This window comes from Oncorhynchus mykiss, chromosome 5 (genome assembly GCF_013265735.2).
Source record: "Oncorhynchus mykiss isolate Arlee chromosome 5, USDA_OmykA_1.1, whole genome shotgun sequence".
Taxonomy (NCBI): domain Eukaryota; kingdom Metazoa; phylum Chordata; class Actinopteri; order Salmoniformes; family Salmonidae; genus Oncorhynchus; species Oncorhynchus mykiss.
In genome coordinates, this window is record NC_048569.1 from 87780248 (window position 1) to 87794546 (window position 14299).

Consider the following 14299-nt stretch of genomic DNA (forward strand, 5'->3'; position numbering starts at 1 on the left):
GCACTAGAGTCCTGCATCAGACAACAACAAAAACTGTTGGTGGTCCTGGAGTTGAGAGAGAACTTGGGTAAATTTGGGTAGATTTTCACTTGACATGTGGTCTGACGAATATCCGAAAAATGTGGGCTTTTGGTTTCCTCTCCCTCTAAAAACAGAAATAAATAATTCTAAATATCAAACGGGCTTAATTTACAAATCAGTAAGAATGTCTCACTCCATGTTCAAGAATGGACTTTTCCCCTTTATTCAGATTACAATTGCTCACTTTCGGTTATTTGAAAATGAAATCATCTCCAAAATAGCCTTATTTCTTAAACAAAGCGATTATTATTATTATTAACCCTGCATTATAATTATATAAAAGCCCCTTAGATATTCTCACAGATCCTAATGAAAAATGCCCCTTAGATATTAATTTAGAATCCTCCAATCCTCTAAATATAATTATTGGAGGAGAGTCATGTCATTGGCAGAAAGTCAGGCGGTATTGGCGGAGTTGAAGGCAGCGAGGAACGAGATGGAGTCATAATCCAGGCAAACATGGAGATGATTATTTCAACTACACTAAAGTTGCAACAAGTTCGATTGGGTTCAAATCAGGAGACCAACATGTTGAGATAAAAAAAATATTTGTAGATATACTGTAGGCCTACCGTAGGCGACATGAGTCTCACTAGTGTTGAGGAATGTGTTGTTAAAAGTGTTGCAGGTCTGATTTATTTATTTTTATCTTACCTTTATTTCACTACATAAAAGTCTACGTACTCTGCTGACGTCTTGACCCAGTTTATGCCCTCAATTGCAATGCAAACCATAACGAATTACTATGGGAATAAATGGAAGAGGCAAATGGAAGGGGAAACTTCTCTGTCGGCTCTGGAGGCCTTTTGAAAACATGTCTATATCATATAATGTCTTAACGAGCCTTTCCATAAGTCCACTCAAGTTTCTTCAACTGTCTTCTGACTGTGATTAGAGCGATGTTGAAAGCCTTTGCCGATCGCTCATCAACTTCAACCATCAGTGAGTCCATCATACCGAGTCCACCAAATTGAAAACCTCTAAAACCAGATTTGCCCCAACAAAAAAATGTATCCATCCCTACAAATATATTCATGTATATTACCCTGCATTATAATTGTAATGGAGATGTTTATTTCGTTATGGATCCATAACAAATTATTATGGGAATAAATATCACTGAATGACATGTTGTCAACTATTTCAGCACTGTTTCACGCTGCTCTGAGAAAAGCATGGGGACTGGTATTATTTTCACTGAATCTCCGTTTGGGTATTGGTTGGCCTACAATTAGGGTGTGAAAATGTTAGGATTATTTTAGGATTATTTTGCTCTTAGTACAGTAGCCTACTCCCGACCAGTCACGTTGTACAGCGCCATATTTTCCTAACGGAAACCCTGAGGGTTTTTCATTTTTCTTGGAATAGAAACACCATAATATTAATCAAATTAATGAAGCTACATTTCTTAAAATTAATCCCATATACGATGTCCTTACAAAAAAAAGGTCTTAAATGATCTAGTACAGCCAATATTAAAAAAGTCAAATGCTTCTCAAAGATGCCCTCTGGTGGTCAAACTAGCACTAACTCGCAACAATGGCTGACACTCAAATAACGTGCCATAGAATTCTGCGGCAACCCGCAAGGTGTGCTGCAGTGCGACGCAACTTTTAAAGGATGAACCACCGTATATATACAGTGCCAGTCAAACGTTTGGATACACCTACTCATTCCAGGGTTTTTCTTTATTTTTACTATTTTCTACATTGTAGAATAATAGTGAAGACATCACAACTATTAAATAACACACATGGAATCATGTAGTAACCAGAAAAGTGTTAAACAAATCAAAATATATTTTATACTTGAGATTCTTAAAAGTAGCCACCCTTTGCCTTGATGACAGCTTTGCACACTCTTGGACACACCTACTGAGATATAAGCTGAGAGAGACGGATGGAGTCTTATCTCCTTCCCTCCTCATCCCGGACAAAATCAAGACAAAGCCAGGCAACTTGTCCCATCAAGCCAGGGCGTTCTGAGTTGGCTCCATGTTTCGAACCACGGCACGCGCACGCACACACACACACACACACACACCTGCACGCGCAACACCTAGATGAGTTTCTCGGTCCCAGGCCGCCACGGGACACTGCACAGGGAGCAAATATTTTCATTTTCACTGCGAGTCAGGATGCAATAATTTTCCCTGTCTCTTGGATTTGTACCGATCAATTTCAGCCGCTCTCCCATTAGGGAAGGGAGAAAAAGAGAGACAGAAAGAGAGCGAGACAGAGACACAGAGAGAAAGAGTGGCAGAGAGAGAGACCAAGAGAGAGAAGAGAGAAGAGAGAGAAAGAAAGCGAAAGAAAGAGAGAGAGAGAAGACAGACAGATGGACAGAAAATGAGTGGCAGCATACATAGGGAGGGAGAGACAAACAGATTGTTTTCAGCATCTACATTTTCGGTCACAACTTGCAGAGTTGTTTACGTGTTGCTGTGCGTTTTGTTGTCAACCTTACTTTGCTACCTGACAACTTCATGGTTTTTACTTTTTAATTACTGTTTATATTTTTGGTTTTTCCTTCACTCAACTTATTTTTCTTTCAACTTTTTCACTCCGGACGCTTTATCTGGATGTGGTTCGTCAGGACCTCCAACAGCCAAAGCTAACTATTAACATTAACATGATGACTTCTAATTGCAGTCGCTGTAATCATAATATACAGGAGAACGATCGCCTTGTGCTACAAGCCCAGCTTCAGACGCAATCGTTAGGCAAGGGTAATTTCAGTGTAGGAAAGGATGAAACAGCGTCTGTGCCACCAGTAAGTACAGATAATAACGTTAGTATAAATCCCCTCGCACGGTCCCCGCAGCCGGACAACTTTCTCACGGTTTCTGGAGGGAAATGCTGTAGGAATGCTCAACCGATGTCGCTCATCATCAAATAGTGCCATTCTACAGAGCAGTTGCTCTCTCTTCCTAGTGTTAAAGCAGAGTCAGACCCCTCCACTCTGACAACAGTCTGTGTGTGTTTGTGTGTGTGTGTCTGTGTGTGTGTGTGTGTGTGTGTGTGTGTGCATGCATGTGTGATGACAGGACAGACCCCATGCATTTAAATCTTCCATAACTCAGCCCTGCATTGTCAGCCAATTAAGATACGCTTTAAAAATGATAAGGCCAGACAGATACGCAGCCAGGCCTGAGGAATCAATTTGACGTATAGCACAGCTAGTTACTGTTATGTATAAAAAACGTATTAAACACAGAGGGTGACTGTAATTGTGAAAAAAATGAATATTCTGAGTTGTTAGTTGACGTTTAGTGACAGAAGATCAAAGTAGGTGTATTGTCTCTGGGATCGTTAGCGTGGCCTGGGAGAATAAAGATGTCTGCCAGCAGCTGGAGACAACAAGGCTGAGACATTCCCTGATTCACTGAGACTACAATCAACTTTCAGAAGTGTAGTCTGTCAAACTCATGAGAAAACACCACTCTTTCTATTCTCTAATAAATCCACGAGACAAATCTGTGCAGAATGTTCCTGTCTTGTCAAACCAAAGTTACCACGTCATTCTGAAACTCCATCCAATACAGGCAACATGTTTATTACAATAGATCCATGTCAGACAATGACTTCAGAGAGCGCTGTCCTAGACTCTGTTCTAGTCTCTGTCCTAGACTGGCCTACACTCTGTCCTAAACTCTGTTCTAGACTCTGTTCTAGACTCTGTTCTAGTCTCTGTCCTAGACTCTGTTCTAGTCTCTGTCCTAGACTGTCCTAGACTCTGTCCTAAACTCTGTCCTAGACTCTGTTCTCGACTATGTTCTAGACTATGTTCTAGACTCTGTTCTAGTGTCTGTTCTAGTCTCTGTCCTAGTCTCTGTCCTAGACTCTGTTCTAGACTCTGTCCTAGTGTCTGTCCTAGTGTCTGTCCTAGACTCTGTCCTAGTCTCTGTCCTAGTCTCTGTCCTAGACTCTGTCCTAGACTCTGTCCTAGACTCTGTTCTAGTGTCTGTTCTAGACTCTGTTCTAGTCTCTGTCCTAGACTGTCCTAGACTCTGTCCTAAACTCTGTCCTAGACTATGTCCTAAACTCTGTTCTAGTGTCTGTTCTAGACTCTGTTCTAGTCTCTGTCCTAGTGTCTGTCCTAGTGTCTGTTCTAGTGTCTGTTCTAGTGTCTGTTCTAGTCTCTGTCCTAGTGTCTGTTCAAGACTCTGTTCTAGTGTCTGTTCTAGTCTCTGTCCTAGTGTCTGTCCTAGTGTCTGTTCTAGACTCTGTTTGACTCTATCCTAGTCTCTGTCCTAGACTCTGTTCTAGTCTCTGTTCTCGACTATGTTCTAGACTCTGTCCTAGTCTCCGTTCTAGTCTCTGTCCTAGTGTCTGTTCTAAACTCTGTTCTAGTCTCTGTCCTAGTCTCTGTCCTAGACTATGTTCTTGACTCTGTCCTAGTCTCTGTCCTAGACTATGTTCTAGACTCTGTTCTAGTCTCTGTCCTAGTGTCTGTTCTAGACTCTGTTCTAGTCTCTGTCCTAGTCTCTGTCCTAGACTATGTTCTAGTCTCTGTTCTAGACTCTGTTCTCGACTCTGTTCTAGTCAATGTTCTATACTCTGTTCTCGACTCTGTTCTAGACTATGTTCTAGTCTATGTTCTAGTCTCTGTTCTAGACTATGCTCTAGTCTCTGTTCTAGACTATGTTCTAGTGTCCTCTGAATCAGAGAGGTGTGGGAGGGGCTGCCTTAATCGACATCCACGTCTTCGGCGCCCGGGGAACAGTGGGTTAACTGCCTTGTTCAGGGGCAAAACGACAGATTTGAACTTGTCAGCTCAGGGATTCAATCCAGCAACCTTCCGGTTACTGGCCCAACGCTCTAACCACTAGGCTACCTGCCGCCCCATTTCTACCTGCCGCCCCATTGCTGCCTGTCTTTTAACAATTGCTGGGAAGGAGACTGGGAAGTGTTATATATTTCTATCGGGAGAGGGAGGGAGGGAGCCTAAAGGGAGAAAGGAGAGGGATATGGGGAGAAGGAGGGATGGATGGGTGGATGGATGGATGGAGGGAGGGAGGGAGGGAGCCTAAAGGGAGAAAGGAGAGGGATATGGGGAGAAGGAGGGATGGATGGATGGATGGAGGGAGGGAGCCTAAAGGGAGAAAGGAGAGGGATATGGGGAGAAGGAGGGATGGATGGATGGATGGAGGGAGGGAGGGAGGGAGGGAGGGAGGGAGGGAGGGAGGGAGGGAGGGAGGGAGGGAGGGAGGGAGGGATAAGGCGAGAAAACGGTGCATAGTGAGAGTGAGGGAGAAACAGTAAAAAGGGGGATTGAGGAGAAAAACAGAGATGCAGACATATAGTCAAGGAGAAGGAAAGAGGAGGACACAGAGAAGGACCAAGAGGAGGACACAGAGGACACAGAGGAGTATAGAGGAAGAAGGAGGACACAGAGGTGTATAGAGGAAGACACAGAGGAAGAAAGAAGAGAACACGGAGGAGTATAGAGGAAGACAAAGAGGACTCAGAGGAGGACACAAAGGAGTATAGAGGAGGACACAGAGGAAGACACAGAGGAGGACACAGAGGAAGACACAGAGGAGGACACAGAGGAGGACACAAATATGCAGAGAAAGAGGAGTATAGAGGAAGACACAGAGGAGGACACAGAGGAAGACACAGAGGAGGACACAGATGAGGACACAAAGATGCAGAGAAAGAGGAGTATAGAGGAAGACACAGAGGAGGACACAGAGGAGGACACAAAGATGCAGAGAAAGAGGAGTACAGAGGAAGACACAGAGGAGGACACAGAGGAAGACAAAGAGGAGGACACAGAGGAGGACACAAAGATGCAGAGAAAGAGGAGTATAGAGGAAGACACAGAGGAGGACACAGAGGAGGACACAGAGGAAGACACAGAGGAGGACACAGAGGAGGACACAGAGGAAGACACAGAGGAGGACACAGAGGAGGACACAGAGGAGGACACAGAGGAAGACACAGAGGAGGACACAGAGGAAGACACAGAGGAGGACACAGAGGACACAGAGGAAGACACAGGGGAAGACACAGAGGAGGACACAGAGGAGGACACAGAGGAAGACACAGAGGAGGACACAGAGGAGGACACAGAGGAGGACACAGAGGAAGACACAGAGGAGGACACAGAGGAAGACACAGAGGAGGACACAGAGGACACAGAGGAAGACACAGGGGAAGACACAGAGGAGGACACAGAGGAGGACACAGAGGAAGACACAGAGGAGGACACAGAGGAGGACACAAAGATGCAGAGAAAGAGGAGTATAGAGGAAGAGAAAGAGATAGAAAAGTTAACAGCCATATGGACAGATCAGAGGGGAAGTTCCTGAGTTACTCACCTACCTACCTCTCTCTCTCTCTCTACCTCTCTCTCTCTCTACCTCCCTCCCTCCCTCCCTCTATGAGAGATCATCTGATTATCGAAGTAAAACTGCAGACCTAAGTGTTGATTAGAATAGACTGAGTAAATCTGTACCTGTTGCAGAGAATGTTGCAGTATAATTACAGACACAGACAGAAACACACACAGATGCATGTATGCACAAAGGAAAATGGTGAGAGCCAATCAGTTAGTCATTTAACGGTTAGTGAGTCATTTAACTGTTAGTGAGTGATATTGCACCCATGGTAAACACAATAAAACATTTAGTGTAGTGAAATGACTTGTGGGAATCAACTTGCTACATTGTATGGTTATACTTTGGCTTATAGCGATGAACGTAACATGATGCCACCAACCTGGGAGTTGTGCTTTTAATTAGCTTCTACACCGTTCATATTAACTAGAAAGGCACATGGGAGACTGCTGTCTAAATTATTATGCGCGGCACTGTAGCTACAATTAAAACTAGTAAAACTCTTCAGTAAGTATGTCAAATTAGTATTATTCTAACGCTTTCTCCATCCTGCCTCCAAGGGCTTTCTCCATCCTGCCTCCAAGGGCTTTCTCCATCCTGCCTCCAAGGGCTTTCTCCACCCTGCCTCCAAGGGCTTTCTCCATCCTGCCTCCAAGGACTTTCTCCATCCTGCCTCCAAGGGCTTTCTCCATCCTGCCTCCAAGGGCTTTTCCCACCCTGCCTCCAAGGGCTTTCTCCACCCTGCCTCCATGAGCTTTCTCCATCCTGCCTCCAAGTGCTTTCTCCACCCTGCCTCCAAGGGCTTTCTCCATCCTGCCTCCAAGGGCTTTCTCCATCCTGCTTCCAATGGCTTTCTCCATCCTGCTTCCAAGGGCTTTCTCCATCCTGCCTCCAAGGGCTTTCTGCCTCCAAGGGCTTTCTCCATCCTGCCTCCAAGGGCTTTCTGCCTCCAAGGGCTTTCTCCATCCTGCCTCAAAGGGCTTTTTCCATCCTGCCTCCAAGGGCTTTCTCCATCCTGCCTCCAAGGGCTTTCTCCATCCTGCCTCAAAGGGCTTTCTCCATCCTGCCTCCAAGGGCTTTCTCCATCCTGCCTCCAAGGGCTTTCTCCATCCTGCCTCAAAGGGCTTTCTCCATCCTGCCTCCAAGGGCTTTCTCCACCCTGCCTCCAAGGGCTTTCTCCATCCTGCCTCCAAGGGCTTTCTCCATCCTGCCTCCAAGGGCCTTCCAAGTTAAGACAATATTCAGACATGGTCAGTAAGCAGTAAAAAGTAGCCCTCTAATCTCTGTGTGATTGGATGAAGGGTAATAATGGCATTGCATTCCCTGAACATCACAAATAAAGCCTTCGGTTTCCAGCTCAGTGTGATCTGCTTAACGACATCATCGCTTCAGCTGTCAGCCCCTGCTGTAGAGCAGGAGAGTGAACCCAACAAATCTACCGCAGTGGAATGTGAGTGTGTTTGTGTTGTCTGTAAATCGGTGTGAGTGTGTGCATCGTTGTGAATGTATGAGGTTGTGTGTCTGTTGATGTGAGTGTCTGTGAGTGTATGTGAGTGTGTGAGAGTGTGTGTGGAGGTTTATTAAATCCACATCACCTCAGCATCACATAGCAGGCACATCTCCTCCTTCTTCCCAAGCTTCAGAGTAAATAAACCACTGCAGAAATAAGAATGATACGTCTCTGTCTTTCTGTGCTGCAATCAACAATACGGACTGACGCGCCCAACGCTCCATCACTTCACTTCAATAACCAAGGAGCTATTCTAATAACACAAACACAAGCAAGCAAGCACGAGCACACACACACACACCCACCCACACCCACACCCACACACACCCACCCACCCACAAACACACACACACCCACACACCCACCCACCCACCCACACACACCCACCCACCCACACACACACCCACACACACACACGCAACCCCACACACACACCCACACATCCACACACACACACCCACACACACACACACCCACACACACACCTTCCCTTCCGCTCTAATAATAAAGGCCCAGCTTCCTGACAGTGTGTATGCTCTCTCTAACAGTAACAAAGATGTGCCTTCTCAGACGGGAAGTAATCAATGCCGTTTTTCACGCCACTTAGAGCAAAGCCGAACCACTTCCTTTAAACCAGTTCCTTTAAGCCAGTTCCTTTAAGCCAGTTCCTTTAAGCCAGTTTCTTTAAGCCAGTTCCTTTAAACCAGTTCCTTTAAACCAGTTCCTTTAAGCCAGTTCCTTTAAACCAGTTCCTTTAAACCAGTTCCTTTAAGCCAGTTCCTTTAAGCCAGTTCCTTTAAACCAGTTCCTTTAAACCAGTTCCTTTAAGCCAGTTCCTTTAAGCCAGTTCCTTTAAACCAGTTCCTTTAAGCCAGTTCCTTTAAACCAGTTCCTTTAAGCCAGTTCCTTTAAGCCAGTTCCTTTAAGCCAGTTCCTTTAAGACAGTTCCTTTAAGCCAGTTATTTTAAGCCAGTTATTTTAAGCCAGTTTCTTTAAGCCAGTTCCTTTAAACCAGTTCCTTTAAGCCAGTTCCTTTAAACCAGTTCCTTTAAGCCAGTTTCTTTTTTATCCAGTTCCTTTAAACCAGTTCCTTTAAGCCAGTTCCTTTAAGCCAGTTCCTTTAAACCAGTTCCTTTAAACCAGTTCCTTTAAGCCACTTCCTTTAAGCCAGTTCCTTTAAGCCAGTTCCTTTAAACAAGTTCCTTTAAGCCAGTTCCTTTAAGCCAGTTTTTTTAAGCCAGTTATTTTAAGCCAGTTACTTTAAGCCAGTTCCTTTAAGCCAGTTCTTTTAAGCCAGTTCTTTTAAGCCAGTTATTTTAAGCCAGTTACTTTAAGCCAGTTCCTTTAAGCCAGTTATTTTAAGCCAGTTCCTTTAAGCCAGTTCTTTTAAGCCAGTTCTTTTAAGCCATTTATTTTAAGCCAGTTACTTTAAGCCAGTTCCTTTAAGCCAGTTCTTTTAAGCCAGTTCCTTTAAGCCAGTTACTTTAAGCCCGTTCCTTTAAGCCAGTTCTTTTAAGCCAGTTCCTTTAAGCCAGTTCCTTTAAGCCAGTTCCTTTAAGCCAGTTCCTTTAAGCCAGTTACTTTAAGCCAGTTACTTTAAGCCAGTTCCTTTAAGCCAGTTCCTTTAAGCCAGTTACTTTAAGCCAGTTACTTTAAGCCAGTTACTTTAAGCATCCTCATTATCACGTCAGTTTGCCCTGTAATGATCTAATCTAAGAATGATGATGCTAACCAAAAACACTGTCTTTCTCTACACAATCAGAGATATGTCCCAGGCCCCCAAGTTAAGACCAGTGACCTTATTTCTATGTATGCCCAGACTGGAGTGTTTACCGTGGGTCACGGTGAAGGACAATACCCGACTGTGTCCAACAGCACCCTGCCAGGCAAGGTGGACATGTTTTTCTTTCCATTACCTCCCTGAGAAGCAGAAGGCAAATATGTGCGTTACAGACCTCAGATGGCTCTGGTCCTGGCTCTGGTCCTGGCTCTGGTCCTGCTTACAAACAACCACCGTTCATACCGGACGGCCTGAGAATAGACTGTGGTGTTACTGGGTTGCGGTGTGTGTGTGTGTGTGTGGTTGTTCTGTGGTTGCCAGGGACATAACAGGTTGCCTCTCTTACCCACGGCCTTGCAGGTCTTGGTGCTGGGGTCCATCTCATAGCCCTGATAACATTCACACTTGTAGTCTCCTTTGTAGTTGATGCAGATCTGGCTGCAGGAGTCAGGCTTTTCACACTCATCTATGTCTGGGGAGAGACGTCACAAATCCATCAATAACACAGGACCCACTCTGTCTCCACACAGACAGGAGAACAAGGGGTATTACGTAGAGATATCTCTAAGTACTGTTTAGAAAGAGAGAGTACAAGAAGTGAAGGGAATGTGGAAGAGATTGAGAGTCATCGGTCCTGTTGTAATGGCTGAATGGAATGGGGTTTCCATTAGGATGTGTTCTGTCCAGACATTTGACCGGCAGCATTTTAATGTACCAGACCCACATGCATTGGGTGTGTAACCTGATCAGGGCGTCCACCCACGCTGCTCAGGATGACACAAATCACATGTAGATTATGGTAATTCATATTAACATAACATGCAAGTCGAGGATGAAATGATGTGTGGTCCTTCTTACCTAATTCTGATGCACACTTTGAAGATTTTATAATAACTACCCACATGTACTTTTCCTCAGCCAACAAGACGAGTAACGAACAGTAAAATCACTAGCCTACAGAATGTTAATCTACTATCCCCCATAGCAGAAAAGTTGACCTATTCTATTGGTCAGCTTGGCGAGAAGAAAAATGCCAATTCTAAACAGTCTGGGACAGTTTGTGGACGATTAGATTGCAAATTCATACAACCAGTAGGCCTAGGATAAATAACACACGTTAAGATACAACAGATAAGACAGTTTAGCTTAAAATGTTCATAAACTATTATATACATTATAAGCGAACAATGCACACAAGGTAGTAGGCAAGAATGTTCTTTCCATAATGCAATTAGCAGGAAAACCCTGTTGACAAAAGTGCACTGCACAACCAAGTGGTTTCATGTGACAGAGATTAAAATATCAATTATACATTTTGAAATAAGGGAGATCTAACTACTAACATGGGTTGCTAATATGACTAGGACTGTGCCTTTGGCTACAGGACAACGAAAGAAAGTTTATAGAAAATAATTGCCTCCACGGATATGGACTGATTTTGGCTAGGCTCCTTTGAAGCAAGGTAAGACATGTCTCAGGTTTCAAACAATGAAGTATATATTTTCAAAATGCATACTGCTTCTAGCTCACTGCAAATTGGTGTGTGACGTGCTGATGAAGCCTGCCTTCCGTTGTCTTTGCATTTGCTGTTTGAGCAGCTCTCGCGTTGGCGGACAGATTTTCCACTCAAAGGCTCTGCATGCATGTGATAAGATATTACCAATATACTGTACACACGCACCAATTCAATTCCATTCAATTACGCAAATGAACCTAAAGACCGATAAGCATGGCCAATTAAATGTATTTCCATAGACTGGTATTGTCATAATGAAGAGGCTGTAATGTATTTCCATAGACTGGTATTGTCATAATGAAGAGGCTGTAATGTATTGTTTCACCATGGGTTTATCATAATGAAGAGGCTGTAATGTATTGTTTCACCATGGGTTTGTCATAATGAAGAGGCTGTAATGTATTGTTTCACCATGGGTTTGTCATAATGAAGAGGCTGTAATGTATTGTTTCACCATGGGTTTGTCATAATGAAGAGGCTGTAATGTATTTCCATAGACTGGTATTGTCATAATGAAGATGCTGTAATGTATTGTTTCACCATGGGTTTATCATAATGAAGAGGCTGTAATGTATTGTTTCACCATGGGTTTGTCATAATGAAGAGGCTGTAATGTATTGTTTCACCATGGGTTTGTCATAATGAAGAGGCTGTAATGTATTTCCATAGACTGGTATTGTCATAATGAAGAGGCTGTAATGTATTGTTTCACCATGGGTTTGTCATAATGAAGAGGCTGTAATGTATTGTTTCACCATGGGTTTGTCATAATGAAGAGGCTGTAATGTATTGTTTCACCATGGGTTTATCATAATGAAGAGGCTGTAATGTATTGTTTCACCATGGGTTTGTCATAATGAAGATGCTGTAATGTATTGTTTCACCATGGGTTTATCATAATGAAGAGGCTGTAATGTATTGTTTCACCATGGGTTTGTCATAATGAAGAGGCTGTAATGTATTTCCATAGACTGGTATTGTCATAATGAAGAGGCTGTAATGTATTTCCATAGACTGGTATTGTCATAATGAAGAGGCTGTAATGTATTGTTTCACCATGGGTTTGTCATAATGAAGATGCTGTAATGTATTGTTTCACCATGGGTTTGTCATAATGAAGAGGCTGTAATGTATTGTTTCACCATGGGTTTGTCATAATGAAGAGGCTGTAATGTATTGTTTCACCATGGGTTTGTCATAATGAAGAGGCTGTAATGTATTGTTTCACCATGGGTTTATCATAATGAAGATGCTGTAATGTATTGTTTCACCATGGGTTTATCATAATGAAGAGGCTGTAATGTATTGTTTCACCATGGGTTTGTCATAATGAAGAGGCTGTAATGTATTGTTTCACCATGGGTTTGTCATAATGAAGAGGCTGTAATGTATTTCCATAGACTGGTATTGTCATAATGAAGAGGCTGTAATGTATTGTTTCACCATGGGTTTGTCATAATGAAGAGGCTGTAATGTATTGTTTCACCATGGGTTTGTCATAATGAAGAGGCTGTAATGTATTTCCATAGACTGGTATTGTCATAATGAAGAGGCTGTAATGTATTGTTTCACCATGGGTTTGTCATAATGAAGAGGCTGTAATGTATTGTTTCACCATGGGTTTGTCATAATGAAGAGGCTGTAATGTATTTCCATAGACTGGTATTGTCATAATGAAGAGGCTGTAATGTATTGTTTCACCATGGGTTTGTCATAATGAAGAGGCTGTAATGTATTGTTTCACCATGGGTTTATCATAATGAAGATGCTGTAATGTATTGTTTCACCATGGGTTTATCATAATGAAGATGCTGTAATGTATTGTTTCACCATGGGTTTGTCATAATGAAGAGGCTGTAATGTATTTCCATAGACTGGTATTGTCATAATGAAGATGCTGTAATGTATTTCCATAGACTGGTATTGTCATAATGAAGAGGCTGTAATGTATTGTTTCACCATGGGTTTGTCATAATGAAGAGGCTGTAATGTATTGTTTCACCATGGGTTTGTCATAATGAAGAGGCTGTAATGTATTGTTTCACCATGGGTTTGTCATAATGAAGAGGCTGTAATGTATTGTTTCACCATGGGTTTGTCATAATGAAGAGGCTGTAATGTATTGTTTCACCATGGGTTTGTCATAATGAAGAGGCTGTAATGTATTTCCATAGACTGGTATTGTCATAATGAAGAGGCTGTAATGTATTGTTTCACCATGGGTTTGTCATAATGAAGATGCTGTAATGTATTGTTTCACCATGGGTTTGTCATAATGAAGAGGCTGTAATGTATTGTTTCACCATGGGTTTGTCATAATGAAGATGCTGTAATGTATTTCCATAGACTGGTATTGTCATAATGAAGAGGCTGTAATGTATTTCCATAGACTGGTATTGTCATAATGAAGAGGCTGTAATGTATTGTTTCACCATGGGTTTGTCATAATGAAGATGCTGTAATGTATTGTTTCACCATGGGTTTGTCATAATGACGATGCTGTAATGTATTGTTTCACCATGGGTTTGTCATAATGAAGAGGCTGTAATGTATTTTTTTGTTTGTTTCTTCTCCTGGACATTTGGCCGGTGCCAATTTTATTCATCAGGCTTTTCTAAAAAAAAAGGTTTTAGATTGGGTCCAGTACCGTCACAGATCTTGTCTGAGAGGGACAGGTTGTCTGGCCCTGTACCGTCACAGGTCTTGTCTGAGAGGGACAGGTTGTCTGGCCCTGTACCTTCACATATCTTGTCTGAGAAGGACAGGTTGTCTGGTCTTGTACCGTCACAGATCTTGTCTGAGAGGGACAGGTTGTCTGGCCCTGTACCTTCACATATCTTGTCTGAGAAGGACAGGTTGTCTGGCCCTGTACCGTCACAGATCTTGTCTGAGAAGGACAGGTTGTCTGGCCCTGTACCGTCACAGGTCTTGTCTGAGAAGGACAGGTTGTCTGGCCCTGTACCTTCACATATCTTGTCTGAGAAGGACAGGTTGTCTGGCCCTGTACCTTCACATATCTTGTCTCAGAGGGACAGGTTGTCTGGCCCTGTACCTTCACATATCTTGTCT

At 43.1% G+C, this 14299-nt stretch overlaps 1 protein-coding gene across 4 annotated transcripts in view; it reads right to left on the reverse strand.

Annotated features, from left to right (window-relative positions):
* Positions 1-14299, reverse strand: part of LOC110523029 (low-density lipoprotein receptor-related protein 8-like) — a 363891-nt gene that overhangs the window by 95035 nt on the left and 254557 nt on the right. For all 4 annotated transcript variants that reach the window (XM_036978658.1, XM_036978657.1, XM_036978656.1 and 1 more), the window contains exon 9: positions 10061-10186. In XM_036978658.1, the coding sequence (XP_036834553.1) occupies positions 10061-10186 (126 nt within the window). The remainder of the gene's footprint in view (positions 1-10060; positions 10187-14299) is intronic.